We start from the raw sequence: 16,776 nt of genomic DNA, 5'->3' as shown, positions 1-16,776 counted from the left end.
TTTTTAATTCTTTGGCGCAGAATTCCCCCAGAATACTGATTTGCAAACTGTGCACGCTGGTGGCAGACAGGCAAGAAAAAGCTGTGAATGTTACCCTGAAAGGAAGCAGAAGGACAGAACTTCTTGGGCACAGAGCTCACTGGAGTGCCAGACTAGGGGATTTCTGAGCGAGGATACAGCTGTTTCTACTGTGTTCAGAGTTTTTTTTAAATACATAAATGAGATTACACCAAGACTGTACCTGACTTGTGCCACAAACTTCTATTCCTAATGAAAAGAACCCTGCAAAATTTAGTTCAGACTAAAGGGGCAACTCTACAAATTTCTCTCTCCCGTAAACAGGACTAGAAATATATGAAAGTCAGATTTAGGCTGTAGCAAAAGATTAGCATTATGGAGTATAAAAACAGATTACGCAGATTTGTTACTTCACAGAAGCTATGAAAGAATAAATACATCTCTGTTCAGGCACCATGACATGACATTCGTTTACGCGCACAATTTCAGAACACCTTGTATTAACTCATTTTTTGAAATAGAAATAAGGGCCATTAAAGGAACAGTCTGCAGTGATGAAGTTACAGGCTGAAATGACAAAAATTAAGGGCTTGTACACACTAAAACTTATGTCGGTATAAATTATGTCGCTCGGGGGTATGAATAAACCATCCCCCGAGCGACGTAAATTACACTGACCTAAGCGCTGGTGTGAACAACACTGGGTTTACAATGGCACCAAAGTGCTGGGCCCACACTCAGAGGGGGCCTAACAAGGGGATGGCCACGGCCGCAGCACTGTGGCCAGATCCTGCTGGCCAGATCCCTGCTCACCCACCCATGGTGAGCGCGGGAGGGTAGGGAGGTGTTCAGCAGCCAATGGGGGTGAGTGTGCAAGGAGGCAGCGAGGTGAGGCTGCAGCACGTGGGGCAGGGTCCGTCAGCGCAGCCCCTGCCCACCCGCCACTTGCTGGCTTCAGGGCCAATCCCGGCTTGGCCAACAGGGCCCCGCTCCCTAGCCCCAGGGCTGTCTACACCTGGCACTGGCTGCACACAGAGCTGTGGTGGCTGATGAGTGCACGTGGGTGGGTGGCAGCAGCGGCACGAAGCCGGGCTGAGGTGCCACCAGAGCCAGGTGGGGAGACTGGGAAGACGCAGCACCAGGTACAGAGAGAAGTGGACACAGCCCCAGGGCCTAGCCAGGCATGAAGGGCATAGAGCACTGAGCAGGGAAAGTCAGTCAGTCATTACCCCCCACGTGTGAGGAAGGGGTAGGGGTAGCGGTGTGTGTGTGTGGGGGGAGGGGGTGTCACCCCTCCCCGTGTTTGTGGTGGGAGTAGAGGTGTGTGTGTCCACTGGCCAGTTCTGTGCCCCCCCACTGCAGCATGTGGTCCAGTGACCCTCTCTTGGCTAGGGCAACACAGACTGGCATCTGCACTCATGTTTCTGGTTCATTTTGGTGACTGGATCTGGGTCGGGCACAGGCTGGGTCGCCCCTCGGGGACTGAACCCCTGCCCATTGCAGCTCTGCCATGGTTGGCGCAGGGCGACAGGACCATATGCACTGAAAATCCGGTGCTATGTGTAGGGTGACCAGATAGCAAGTGTGAAAATTCAGGATGGGGTGGGAGTAACAGGCATCTATACAAGACAAAACCCCAAATATTGGGACTGTCCCTATAAAATTGGGACATCTGGTCATCCTAGCCATGTGCCTGGCCCTAGACCCTGGCAGGGGCACCAGTTCACATGGCAGTGGATCTGAGGAACAGCAAGGTCTGTGTGGCCTGCCCCACTGGGTGATGGTTGTGGGCAGCTCATGCAGAGTCCTGGGGTAGCATCCTGACTGGCACCACTGCTGGCGTGGGAGTGTTTGGAGTGCAGGGTCCTGTCTGCTGTCTGTCCTGAAGCTGGACTAATATGAATAATGACACTGTAAATAAAATGTATTAAAGTTTTTCATGTTTTTTATTTTTAAAATGTTTAAAACAGTTTTACATTTGCCCCAATTTCATACAAAAACATAATTGAAGCACTAGTAATTCATATGAGAAATGTGAAGGGTGAGATAGTGTGAAGGTTCCCTTTTAATGGGAGCAGCACATGGCTGATGTTTTGGCCAGCTTTGGCTTTTGTTAGCTTTTTTATCCACTGTGTTTTATTTTTTCTTTTAGAATGTATTTTATGTACACTTCTGTGTATTCTTTTTGCCCTAGGGCTACCATTGCTGGTACCCTAGTGACAGCCACCTCCATCTGCAATTTAAATCTGTAAACATTGTAAATGAAACTTGTACAACTGTGTGATGTGTCAAAGACAACTTCTGTGTCAATCACTTGTCTTTTACAAACATTCCCCCTGGGAGCCCATAAATATGTTTAGCGTCAGGCCCACAAAAGGTTAATCCGGTCCTGAGTGTGGACAGTGCTATGATGGCAGGAGAGGTTCTCCCACCACCATAGCTACTGCCTCTCACAGAAGTGGTTTTATTATGCCAACTGTTGGCATAGAGAAGAGCTCTCTCCTGTTGGCATAGAGTGTCTTCACCCAACATGCTACAGTAGCTTCTAGTTGTAGCTTCTAGTGTAGACTAGCCTTTGTACCTGGCATCAGTTTAAACTCTGCAACTGATCTCAGCTATATGCTTTAGAATGTGATTTTGCTCAGAACCAGGGATTCTAGTTTTCCGTGATAAATATTTTTTATTGAAGAATTTTGATATAACATAAAAGTCCATATTTTTCTGCAATTAAAATGAAATGATGAAATTTAGTTTCCCTAGCCACAATATATATATGGGTATCAACTGAACTAAGGCAACCACACACTCCATTTTGGCTAGGACAGTCCCTTTTTTAAGCCCTGTCCCGGACATCCTGACTTTTTGGCAAAACTGGGCATTTGTCCCATTTGCTCTTGCCAACTGAGCAGCAAACAGGACAAATGACTAGTTTTGCCAAAAAAGTGGGATGTGCCCCCCTATGGGGGCGCAGAGGAACGTACAGGGGGGCAAGCGGCGACAGGGCTCGGGCTGTAATCACCAGCCCAGGACACCTCAGGCCAGCCGTATGTAGTCTCCCATTTTCACTTTGGGAAATATGATCACACTATCTTTCAGCAAAATTTAGTTAATAGTTACTATATGTTTTTATTTTTTTCACAAAATGTAAAAACTAAAGATTCCCTGTAAAAATGCAAAGTCTATATTTTTCAACATTTTTTCAGAGGCAAATGGATTTCTAGGATCTCTGCTCATAACAAGCAAAGCGCTATGGCACAAATACTGTGCATTATAGAGATACATGAAGTTTGTTTTATACAATAGCATTTATACATATTAATCCCATGGATGCATGAAACACCCTGGAAAACAAAGGCAATGAAAACTGAATGAAAAGGACTTAAAATTATATTTTTGCACTCTTAAAAGCTTTGTAAACTTTATATTCAAGTAAACTTGTGTATTAATGACACCCGAGTTCCAGAAACTTTACATCACTGCTGTTTGGTTAAGTCATTCATAATTCATTTTCATCTTTACGGTTTTTAAAAGCAACATAATGTTTACAAACGTAATTATTAGTTTCAGAGTTTTCTGTAACCTGAAGGCTCTTATAATAAGAGCATGTTTTATATACTAAATCAACTTGATACATAGTCTCCCTGTCTTCCAAGGTAGTTTTATCAGCCCCTAGAGGCAACCAAACCACTACTACTGCTTCAAAAACTCCATTAGTAGTTCAGAGTGATTTGGTGATTTTAAAGGGGCAATATTTTTACAGGCTGTTTCAGCTGTAAAGTTAGCTATTCCCAGAAGTAGCAGTGTTTCTAAATTCCAAAGTGAGCCAAGTCCAAATATTATAATATTGTATTTCTATTTTTATTATGCTCCACTGTATAGCTTAAAAAAACTGGTAAAGAACGTAAGAAATTTTCCTCATCACTTGGTTTTAATCATTGCTTAATATGAAAAAATATTGGAAAAAACATTTTATAGCTAAGTAATATGCATCAACTTCATTTTAACAATTAAAGCAACGCTGACATCTAGTGGTAACCTGAATGATAGTATAAAATAGGTAGGATTAAATTTTTAAAATGTGAAGTGTAAAATAAAAAATAAATCATACAGTAATAGGAAACTTGAGCAGATGCAAACAGTGCAGTGACTTTTAAAACACTGCAAGAGACATTCATTGTAGTTCAGTAAACAAAATAAATACAGGTGACAGGTTTTATTTTTTCAATTTTAAAACTCACTATCTGTAAATGCTTAAGATGCATATTATCAAGGACTTAACTTCAGTAGATCTGAAGGTAATCCCCTTGAACATATTCTTTCAAATGGAGGTCTGAACTCCAAATTTCAACGCACAGAGATTTCAAAGATTTTTCCCTTCAGTGATCAATACTCATGGTCTTATTCACAATGGTTGAGGGTACTGTATTTGAAAGTGACGACAGGAAAATAGAGACACAAGGAATACAAAGAGGTTTGCTGAACTTTTTTCTGTATTTTGGTGCCTTTTTTCCCACCCCCCTCTGTCAGGTTCTGGACATAAATTTTCAGTTTGCTATAGTTTTCCTCACTTCCTGTCCTAAATCATCACGTGGACTGTTAAGCAGGTATTGTTACATCTGAAAAGTCTTGCCATTTCAATCTAGGATGAAGGGATCATTTTTCTAAAGCACTTTAGGATCCTCTTTACTTGCAAAAATAAACCCAATACTAAAAAAAACCCACTTTAGTTCATTCAGATGTGAGAGTTGCTCCCAACTATAAGATCCTACTTACGGGATGTTAACCTCTCTTCCTTCCCTTGTGTAAACAAGCATGTCTATATTCCCTCTTGATGAACATATCTATGCTGACTTTTCTGGTTCCCGGCCAGTGACATTCTGAGGTGTCAACATTAACAAAGTATACCAGGAATCCATTTTTAATAGCCAACACCTTGTTCCTGCCACTGGAGCTGTGCAAATATACCCAGGCGAGGAGCCCACTGAAGTTAACAGGGGCTCCATGTGGATGCAAGGACTGCCTGCATGGATGCAATTACAGAAATGGGGCCTGAAAAAAGGGCAGTTAGAACATATTTAATTAATATAGTATTGATCAGCTCAGGTAAATACATAATTAGGAAGCGTTTCATACAAGGGCAGCAAGAATCCTAGAGATTTAGTGCACATAGCACTTTTTTTTTTTTAAATAATAACTTTTTGAACCCAGTTTACTAGAGACAAAAGTTCAGTTCAATAACCCCACCACAGTATGTTACTTCACAATTTCATTTTAAATATAAACTTTTATTTTAAAGGTTCAAAAAATGAGGAAGAGAAATTATTTTAAGATCTTTGAACAACTATGGTTTAAAAAAAATCAATTTTAGTTCTAAGCTAAGGTTCTGTGATCCAGATTTCTGACTAATGCTCATTCTAAACCAGTGATAATACATTTATGTGATAAAAATGCAGACAAAAGCTATTCCGAAGCAAATGAAGATGCATTACAAATGTTAAAGTGTGCCCCTGAAAGTGATCCTTCACATTAACTTAAACTGATGTACCTACTTAATCAGAAAAAACAGAAAAAACTAAAAAAAACGTATACCATTAGACCCTATTTGTAAGCTTTTTCCATTCAACAACTTCTTTTATTATTTCAGATCAAATTCCACCCACACAAAAAGAGTTTTACATACTTTATTCACTACAGTATGTAATTCAACATGAAAATCCCACTTGGTGATCATCATCATATGTAGGGTTACCATATCTCATAAATAAAAAAAGAGGACCCTCCACGGGCCATGGCCCCGCCCATTTCCCCACCCCTAGCCCCGCCCCAACTCCGCCCCTTCCCCACCCTAACTCCACCCCTCCTCCCTCCCACTCCTAGCCAGGGGGAAAGGGCTGCCCCAGTGCTACCAGCTTCACGGTTTGCCGGGCAGCCCCCAGACCCTGCGCCCCCAGCCGGCGCTTCCCCAGCGCAGCTGGAGCCTGGGAGGGGAAGCGCCCAGCCGGGGGCGCAGGGTCTGGAGGCTGCCCAGCAAACCGTGAAGCCAGTAGCGCTCGGGCTTTGGGCAGCCCCTATGCCTCCGGACCCTGCGCCCCCAGCCGGGCACTTCCCCTCCGGGGCTCCGGCGGCTCTGCGTAACTTACACTGTATAAGTTACACAGAGCCGAAGAGGAGCAGAGCCCCCGCAGCTGGAGGCTCTGCTCCTCTTAGGCTCTAAGAGCCGGGCTGCCCCAGCGCTACCGGCTTCGGGCAGCCCCCGTGCCTCCGGACCCGGCGTCGCCGGAGCCTGGGAGGGGAAGTGCCCGGCTGGGGGCGCAGGGTCCGGAGGCAAGGGGGCTGCCTGAAGCCGGTAGCTCTCGGGCAGCCCGGTTCTTAAACAGAGCCTCCAGCGGCTGCGGCTCTGTGTAACTGACACTGTGTCAGTTACACACAGCCCCTGCAGCTGGAGGCTTTTCTCCTCTTTGGCTCTGTGTAACTGACACTGGGTCAGTTACACAGAGCCCCAGGGGCTGGAGGCTCCAGCCGCCCCCGCTCTGTTTAAGAGCCGGGCTGCCCAAGCGCTACCGGCTTCGGGCAACCCCCGTGCCTCCAGATCCTGCGCCCCCAGCCGGGCACTTCCCGTCCCGGGCTCCGGCAGCGCAGGGTCTCCAGGCACGGGGCTGCCCGAAGCCGGTAGCTCTGGGGCAGCCCAGCTCTTAAACAGAGCCTCCAGCGGCTGGGGCTCTGTGTAACTGACACTGTGTCAGTTACACACAGCCCCGGCGGCTGGAGGCTCCAGCCCCCGCGGCTCTATTTAAGAGCCGGGCTGCCCGAGCGCTACCAGCTTCGGGCAGCCCCGTGCCTCCAGACCCTGCGCCGCCGGAGCCCGGGAGGGGAAGTGCCCGGCTGGGGGCGCAGGGTCTGGAGGCAGGGGGGCTGCCCGAAGCCGGTAGCGCTCGGGCAGCCCGGCTCTTAAACAGAGCGGGGGCGGCTGGAGCCTCCAGCCGCCGGGGCTGTGTGTAACTGACACAGTGTCAGTTACACAGAGCCGCAGCCGCTGGAGGCTCTGTTTAAGAACCGGGCTGCCCGAGCGCTACCGGCTTCGGGCAGCCCCCCTGCCTCCAGACCCTGCGCCCCCAGCCGGGCACTTCCCCTCCCGGGCTCCGGCGGCGCAGGGTCTGGAGGCACGGGGCTGCCCGAAGCCGGTAGCGTTCAGGCAGCCTGGCTCTTAAACAGAGCCGCCATTTTCCCGGACATGTTCGGCTTTTTGGCAATTCCCCCCGGACGGGGGTTTGACTGCCGAAAAGCCGGACATGTCCGGGAAAAAGAGGACGTATGGTAACCCTAATCATATGCCATCAGTGATATCCTTGAGCTTAAACCATGTCCTCAGAAACTGCACAGAGAAGAGTAAACAAATGTATTCTGAGGGCTTGTCTATTTGCTAGTCTGCATCAGAAGGGTGTAAATTCTAGCATGCACTAGCATGTCGTGCACTAACTGAGTGACGTGGACTCTTCTAGTGTGCACTAAAATCTCCCTAATGTGCATTCATTTAAAACAGTACTACATTAAATGTACACAACGGAAGGGTCCACACGGGTCAGTTAGTGCACGTCACAATTTACAGCTCTCTGATATAGCCTAATGCACTATGTAGACAAGCCATGAGATAGGCTAACAAAATAAAATGGATTATAAATATAGGCTCAGTAGAAAGGTAGTAAAATATTGTACAGAAATATGCAAGCAGCGCGCAGTAGATTTTATCTACACATACCTTTCCAAGCACTTCAGCCTGTTTTAAAATATTGCGCTCTAAATCTTCTGCTCTTTTTGAATGAAAAGAGTTACTTTGACTCTGGATGACAAATACAATTTCTTGTAATTCTGTGAACAAGGAAATAAAAATATTTAAAGAAAACAGAAATAAACATAAGTTCCGCACCACTGCTAAAGAGAACTTTGAGGGGGAAAAGCAAGACATATAATCATAACTGATTTATTTAATTAATAATAAAAATGCATAAACATACATACAATTGTTTTATTTTCTTAAACCGCCCCAGTTTTAACTGTTTGTATGAAAGTAGAACACTAAATTTGTCATGGTATTATAATATTGCCAACCTTAAGAGATCAAAAATCATGAGACTGGCCCACCAAAACATGAGATTTTAAAAACCATCAAAACATGGGTTTTAGTCTGTCTTATATTAATCACATAAGCAATAATGTCATAGTAAAAATATGGAATTGATTTAGCCTTTTGCAAGAAGCAACACTTCCCTAACCTCCTCCCACTTCTCTACCCGAGACTGGGCAGCACTCACTGAGCCCCACCACACATGCTCTTCTTTGCCCATCACTATGACAGACCATCCTCCTCCTCCACTCTCCTCTCCACCCCTCTCCTCCTGTTCCCCCCTTTCTCCTGCACCCCCTAAATCCATCACCTTTTCCCTCTCATTCCCACTATCTACCTTTCACCGTGACTATGCTGCTCCTCACAGTCCATATGTCCCGACTAGCCTGCTGAACCACAGAGTGGCAGCCATCATGCCTGAGGATATGGCTTCAGTCTCACTGAAAACAATGGGAGATGGCAGTCACTTTTATTAAGGGCAGCCTCATTTCAACTCGCAGATTGTCACTTCCCTGCAGTCTACCATCTTGCGGTCTTCAGTTCCACTGACAATAATCAGAGATGGTGGCCATTTTGAATAAGGAAAAATTAATCACTTGGCAGCCTTTCATCTTGTTTTCATGAGACAGGTAAAAAACCTCCCCCAAAATTGATAAAAACAACATGAGTTGGCAATACTGGTATTACATCAGGCCCCAAGCAGTTCTATCGATATGCCTGTAGCCACAGCATTGCTGAACAGCTGAACAATGCTGTTGGTGCACCACAGGGAATGCATTATGTACAACCACCACCTAGATAGCACTTACAGAACTGCCCCTCTGTTGAAGGGGGTATGCATTCTAATTTTAATATCCTGCAAGACTAGCTTGGAGAAAATAAATATTCTTAATTTACTTTAAAAAAAAGGGGGAAAACACTTTTATATCACATTATCAAGACAACCTATCAGACTATGGTGTCACTTTTAAGTCCTGTGGGATAAAGCTGCTAAGATAACCACAGAATTGCTACAAGAGGAAGGAGTGAAGATGGGAGACTAACTCCTAAAGAAAGGCGGAGAAATGGAAGGAACGACAATGAAAGAGAGAAAAAGAAGAGAAGTAATTTCAAGGAAAAGAAAAGATAAACTATGTGAACAAAGAGCACAGAGAAGAAAACAGCGTCAGAAAAGAAAACAGTATCAGAAAAACTTTTAACTAATGCAGTTTCAACTCAAAATTTCTGCTACTGTAATCCAAGGAAGAAATATCCAGAGGTTAAATATCTATTTATTAATCCCTCCTCCACACCAAAACACATTTGTTATTGTTAAAGTCCTAGGACTCAGAGAGTTGCGTCCTGGGGGGTAGCGGAGGATACCCTACCCCAAATTACAGGTTATATGATATGGAGACCTGTAACCCCTGCACTGGAACCAATTAAATGCCTGGTATACATGGGCAGCAGGTATCAAAGGCCGGGGGAGGCTGAGACTCCCAAAACAGCCTTCTGTGGCCCTGCCCTTGCTCCATCCCCAGGCTCCCTCCTGCTTCCCAGCACTCTGCAGCTCTTCCCCCATGGCCTGGGCCCTCGGCTGGGGCTAATGGGGACCGGCCTGCGGCCATGGACTACAGGCGGCTGGAGCCAGTGCACGCACCTGGCACTGCAGGGCAGGAGGCACTGGGGACTGTGCCGCCTGCCTGGCATTCCGGGGCTGGAGGTGCTAGGCTCCGGTAGGGGCAGGGCCTCAGGCACAAGGGGCGGGGCGGGGGCTAGCCTGCCTGAGCCCGTGGTTACCTGCCGCCCATGCTGGTATAGGAAAGTATGGGTAATAAGCAGGTAGCGACCCTCCCGTGTTAAAGTTGTGGCCTGCCGCTTAATTCCATATATGTGTCTGTCCTCACTTTGCCGCTGTGTCCACATCAATGTTAGTTTTTTTCATACTTGCCTCCATCCATGACTCTGAGACCACCTCCGTGACTCATTAAATGTGCAATCCTAACTCACTCCATGTCGGGCTTTGACAAGTTTGTGCTCCTGGTGTAGTGGAAGGCATAACTATGTTGGGGCCAGAACAAGCTTTCAAGTTTCACAGAGCTCTTCCCATCTGGGGACGGTAACCGGAGCATCTAAGCTAAATACAAGTTGGGACAAATTGTTACCCATAAGGGGTTCAGCCATACTTGTCTCTCATATCCTGGGACCAACACAGCTACAACAACACTGCAAACAACTAATAACTATAGTTATCCCCTGATGTCCTTCATTTCTCCCTCACAGCCTTGTTTTACCTCCAGGCCCACCGCACACACATACAAAAAAAGATAGTGACTTCTTGAAAAGAATCTGCAGTGAAAGGTTATGAATATAAATTATTTGCTATCTAAAAGCATACATTTTCAGTGCACAGATTTACACAACTTCCATTGATGTTAATGGGAGTCACAAGGCTAAATCTGTATGTATGCCTCTGAAAATATATCCCTAGAGATGAATAATGAAAATTAGATAGCTTTATACAATTACTAATTTAGTAGTAGATTTATAGATATGGCAGTGTCTGAACTAGACAGTTTTACTTGTGGTACATTTAGCAGCAAATGGGGATGTACTGGAGAAGAACGCTCCCTAGGATGAATCCAATATCCACTTTGCTGTTTGTGCACTGGAGACTTCCTTGGAAGTATCCTTTACTAGAGTAAGCAAATGCATAGAAAACCCCATTTAAAGGAATAAAGAAATACATTTGTTTAAAAAAAATTCAATGCACATTTTTATATAAAAACATAAAACAAAACACTTCATGATTAATACTCAGCAGACCTATTAGTATTTTAGAAGGCCCCCTTCTCCTCCTGACTTGATAAGAACTATTTCACTGCTTGAGAAATAATTGGTTTACTACCAAGTCACTTTTCCTTCTCTTGTTCTTTTTATGTATCTTTTTTGTTTTCCCTCAGAGATAAAAACTATCATTCACCACCTTAAATTTACAGGAATCCTCTTTCTTACTGTTAGTAAGAATATTATCTTCCCCGTAGCAACTTAATAAAAATCATATTATGCAAGCCTTCTTACAAAAGCAAAGTGTTGTGCTCAGTTTTGCTTGAGATGTAATTGCTCACGTGTCTGAATAATAACTATTTTACTGTGATTATTTGTATTGCCAATCAGGAATTGGGGCACCATTGTGCAAGGCACTGTACACTCCTAACAAAAAGGCTATTCCTGTTCCAAAGAGCTTACATTCTAAGTAGGAGCTCATTACTGAAAAGCTTTACTACATCTAGCACTGTCCTCAGAATTATCACTGCAATGCCCCAGGCACTGCCATACCAGAACAGACCAATGACCCTGCATCTGGTACCCTATCTTTGAGAGCTGTCAATACTTGTGCTTCAGAGGATGCTGCAAAGTCACTTAAAATAGTCTGTGCAATAATAAAATATAAGGGTAACAATTCTCCCTGACCCCTATTAGCATCAATATCTCAACATCACAACAGATCTCATAGCTAAGCAGAGTTGAGGTTAGGTAGGTACTTGGAAGTGCCTTTAGTAATGCATGCTTTAGAAAACCCAAATGTCCATTCAGTAAAGTGACACTTCCTTTTGAATCAGTATTGAACAAGTGCTTAAACATGATGGCAGGGGGGAATGATACCAAAAGAGGCATTTTTCACATGAGAAAAAAATAGGTCCTTACTGCAATTAAAAGTCCAACAGTAATTTTTACAGCCGGTAGGAATGCAAGTGTCTTCTAATCTAGGTAATTAGATTACCTGCACTCTAAAACAGGGTTTATCAACATGTGGGTCACGACCCAAAATTGGGTCACCAGAATGTTTCAAAGAGATGCACAGCATCTCCTGTCCCACGGGCTGGCTGGGCTTGCCGCCCCACTCCAGGCACTGCAACCTCTGGGATCACAGCACCACTCAGGTTTAGCCCAGCGGTCATGATGACGGGAGTCCGGATAGACCAAATTTGAATGAGGGGCACTGCAATCCCATGAGCCAGGTCACAACTCCACTCACAAATTTTGTCCAGTCAGGAGGACGGGGCCAAACCTGAGTGGCACTGCAACCCCAGCCAGCCCCACAGCACAGGAACTTCAGGAACTGCCATTGTGGGGTGAGTGCTGGACAGGAGCCAACACCCCCACTCTCTCGGGGACAGGATCCAACTGAAACCACCCCAGGGCCTCCACCCTCAGACAATTTACTGGGTTGCAACAAGCCATAAACATTTACAAATGGGTCCTGAGCCCAAAAAAAGGTTGAGAATCACTGCTCTAAAACTAGACCTGAAGTTGGTTTTGAACAGCTGTATATAGTGCTGTGTACTGTAAGCGCCCATAAGTCAAACAGGAGATGAATCTACCTCAATGGCTGGAGAAGAGAATAATACATTTATAAATATGTTGGGTAAAGTGTATTGGGATTTTTCTGGATGAAAAGTGGAATATAAATGTATGATTCATCACTCCAGCTGGATATCAGCTCATACCCTGCAGCATGAGGATTAAGAGAGTTAGTGTAACTGCAGACATTATTCTCATAAATATAAATGTCTACTTCTCTTCTATTTTTGTCTGCAGTGTTGTTGTAGCAATGCTGGTCCCAGAATCAGAGACACAAGGTAGATGAGGTAATACACCTCTACCTCGATATAACGCTGTCCTCGGGAGCCAAAAAATCTTACCGCGTTATATCGAACTTGCTTTGATCTGCCGGAGTGCGCAGCCCCTCCACCCCGGAGCACTGCTTTATCACGTTATATCAGAATTCGTGTTATATCAGGTCGCGTTATATCGGGGTAGAGGTGTATATTTTATTGGACCAACTTTCTAATCTCACAAAGCTATTTGCCTCAATATAGTAAAAGCTGTTTTATCCAGCTTTTGGGGAAATGGGGGGTGCCGGTAAGTGAAAAATGCCAGTTAACTAAGAGGGAGGGAGTTTGGGTGCAGGAGGGGACTCGGAGCAGTGGGTGTGAGTGCAGGGTGCCAGATCCGGGGGGCGCTCACCTTGGGCGGCTCCCCACAAGCGGCAACCTCTCCTGGCTGCTCCTAGGCAGAGGCGCAGCAGGCAGCTCCACGCACTGCCCCCGCCCCGAGCACTAGCTCCAGAGCTCCCATTGGTTGGAAACCGCAGCCAACGGGAGCTGCAGGAGTGGTGCTTGCAGGCGGAGGCAGCACGCAGAGCCACCTGCCGCATCTCCGCCTAGGAGCATGGGAACGCTCTCCGGAGCAAGGGAATTGGTTCATGGGATCTGCGCCAAGAGGATGATCGGTGGGAGGGTGAATTGTGCCGGTAGTATGGAGACGAGCATCTCCCTCTAGGACAATGGCTCTCAAACTGGGGGTCGTGACTCTCAGGGGGTTGCAAGGTTATTATATGGGAGGATGCGAGCTGTCACCCTCCACCCAAAATCCCGCTTCGCCTCCAGCATTTATAGTAGTGTTAAATATATTTTTTTTTTTAACGCTTTTAGTTTATAAGGAGGGGGGTCACACACAGAGGCTTGCTGTGTGAAAGGAGTCACCAATACGAAAGTTTGAGAACCGCTCTCTAGACAATCCGCGTTGAGATGGCAGGGACCGCGATCGCGGTGCCCGTGGCTGAGGACAAGCCCCAGAGGATCTGGGCTGCAACTCTGGAGATCTGCGGTGTGAAGGTAGAGAATGCTGCTTTGTTTCGGGGATCAGCAGCACTTCACTGCTCGCTGAAGGGTCTTAGCAGCTGGCTTGCCCTTGTGGGAAGCCTTTGCCGATTCATGCGGCATGTGCTGCATTGGCGGCGTGGGCGGAGGCCTCTGCCCTGTCGGCACCGGGGGAGCTGGGGAAGGCGTTGGTGCCATCTGGGGTATAGGTCCCATACCACTACCTGGAGTCAGTGGTGGACCTTTTAACGGGCTAAGGGTCCCAACCGGGGAGGCACGAATACATGGCTCCAGAGTGGCTAGGCAGCCCAAAGCGGGTCCCTTGCCCAATGACCCATGGCCCTTCTTGCCTGGTGCCAGGGAGCCGTGCTTTCTCGCCTTCTTTTTGGGCACCGGTGATGGGGAACGGTGCCGGGCGGAGCCCTGTGCCGGTGGTGCACTGAGGCCAAGGTACTCGGCGAGTCCTGACGGGACGGCACGGAAGCCGGACAAAGGGCTGACTCCATGACGAGACCCCGTAAATGAATATCCTGCTCTGAGGCGGGGCCAAAAGTTTTTACAAATACAGCACTTATCTCTCATGTATGATTCCCCCAAGCACTTGAGGCAGCTGCTATGGGAGTCACTTACAGGCATAGGCCTGTTACAGTCCGTGCAGGGCTTAAACCCGGGAGACTGGGGCATGCCCCACCTGGGACAAAGTCCCCGCTGGGACTCTAACTTTTAACTACTAACTACACTTAACAACTACTTAATACTAATTACTATAAACGAACTATTTACAAGGGTCGAAGTCAGTAAAAACAAAAACCACTAGCCCTGGCTATGCAAGGAAAGGTGCTCCGACTAACTACCATGGGCGGTAAGAAGGAACTGAGAGGCCGTAGGGCCAGCGGCGCCTGATATACCGACGCGTGAGTGTAGCACTCAAGGGGGCGCTACTGCCGACCCTATGGATACCACTAAGGCAAAAAGCTCCGATGACCACGCACACACCTAGAATGGAATTAACGTGAACAAGCACTCGAAGAACTCTATTTTCCATAAAATTCATATAAACAAAAAATCCTCAAATCAGCCCTAAATTTGCTACTGCAAACCTGAAATTCTCAACCACAATGAACATGCTTCTGAAAGCAATCTCTCCCATTCTTTATTCTAAAGACAGTATTTTATATACCTAATTCCTCACATTCAACTAATTCTTGGCTGAGTAGTTGGCAATTTGGTATTAAGCATTTTTGCCCAGGATACTGGGTCAGTACCCCTTGCATGCATATTGAGTAAAAATGAATTTGGTAAAAGTCTATTATTACTGGGGTAAGTAGATTGGCCACTACGGCAAGGTATCTGTTTAAGGATTGATCCAAGGAGATAAAATACAGACCCTAAGAAATCAATTTTAGTAATGGGAATATCAGAGGCTCACAATGAGGGCTCAACTGAGACCACTTTGCATACAGCCAAAGACTGTCTGAGCAGGTTCAAAGTGAGTGGACCCATGTTTAGGAGGGAAGATAGTTCCTACGCAGCATTATGTGAGCTATCAGTTGTTGTGGAACCCTTGCAAGTTCCAGCGGAGACAGCAATGATAGATGGTGTGGAAAATAGTACCTTATAGAAGCCAGATGCTATTGCCCCCAGCTTCACATAATGAGTTTCTTAAGAAAATGACATCGTTCTTAGATAAAGAGGAAAATGGTGCAGTCCCAGCCTGATTGGCCCCCTCTAGAAAATGAAAAATATTTTCAGAGGCTGTGGTTGCATTGCCTGGGGAAGAAGGATTTGAACACTGGTTGGAACATACTACCAAAATGCTACAGGGATGGCAGGTACCAGATACTGAAAAGCGAAAGCGTCTTGGGGGTCCCGCATTATATGTGGTGCACTTGTTGAATATCAACAGACCTAATTTTAGTGTATTTGATTGTCTGAGAGCTCAATTGTACTTTTGAGGGAATGGAAGGTGCTGAGGACCTCTATTTTTAAGGTCCGTAATACCAACCCATCAAAGGAGCGAGTCTCAGCTTATATACAGGGGCTGGAAAAAATGTTACAGTGAGCCCTGGGGAAGGGAGCAGTGTCTCCTGAGCAAATGGACCATAGTAGGCTATCCCAAATTTTAAAGAAGTACATTATATAATGAGCTGATCCTACCCAAACTTCAACTCAGGGAGCAGCAAGAGAGTCCTCCTGGCTACACTCAGCTGATCAAGGATATCCAAGAGGAAGAGTAATGACAAGCTGCCTCCTCCAGCCCCCTCGTTTCCCACCATCCCCCGGCTCCGCTGCTTCCCCCCTGTTGCCCCTAGCTCCCTTCTGCAGTCTCACACACTAGGCTCACCCTGTTCCTTGCCTCTTGACCACGGTGCCTGGTAATGCCAGCCCTGCTGAGGCCCAGAGCAAGAGCCCCTCGGCTAGACTGGGTGTAAGGGTGGGGCGGCTGAAGCCCGGAGCCTGCTGCCAGAGCCCCAAGGCTGAAGCAGGGGTGGGGGGAGCTGAAGCTCACCCCTGGAGTCCCACAACTGAAGCCCAGGGGGAGGGGGCGCAAGATAGGGTGAAGGCCACCGCTGGAGCCTCCGGTTGAACCAGGGGAGGGGGGCTGAAGCCCGCCCCTGGAGTCCCGTGGCTAAAGGTGGGAGGGGCCTGAACCCCTCCCCTGGAGTCTGAAGCCCTCCCCTGGAGCCTTTGGACACTGCAGGGAGGGGCCACTGCTTTGCCCTCTTCCCCATCTCTGCCCAGGAGGCGGTCATGGCCACAGGAAAATGCCATGGTGGCCACATGCGGCCATGGTGGTCACATTTTAGAAACACTGGATTAAGGGGAGGTACTCCAGACCCATAGAACAGAAACATGACAATCCCTTGGAGCCTTTTGAAGACAGATGGGACGAGAAATGTGAAAAAGCCTTCAGTTAGCTTATTGTTTAACCCATGCTCCAGTCCCCATATTTGCTGACCTAAATAAACATTTTATCTTACACATAGATGC

At 46.6% G+C, this 16,776-nt stretch overlaps 1 protein-coding gene across 4 annotated transcripts in view; it reads right to left on the bottom strand.

Moving 5' to 3' along the window:
- The window catches only part of LOC135977564 (beta-1,3-glucosyltransferase-like), a 175,383-nt gene that overhangs the window by 52,029 nt on the left and 106,578 nt on the right, over positions 1-16,776 (bottom strand). For all 4 annotated transcript variants that reach the window (XM_065578830.1, XM_065578828.1, XM_065578829.1 and 1 more), the window contains exon 2: positions 7,775-7,884. In XM_065578830.1, the coding sequence (XP_065434902.1) occupies positions 7,775-7,884 (110 nt within the window). The remainder of the gene's footprint in view (positions 1-7,774; positions 7,885-16,776) is intronic.

This window comes from Chrysemys picta, unplaced genomic scaffold, assembly GCF_011386835.1.
Source record: "Chrysemys picta bellii isolate R12L10 unplaced genomic scaffold, ASM1138683v2 scaf4, whole genome shotgun sequence".
NCBI lineage: Eukaryota > Metazoa > Chordata > Testudines > Emydidae > Chrysemys > Chrysemys picta.
The sequence above is the reverse complement of the archived record's forward strand: the minus strand, read 5'-3'. Positions and strand labels throughout refer to the sequence as shown.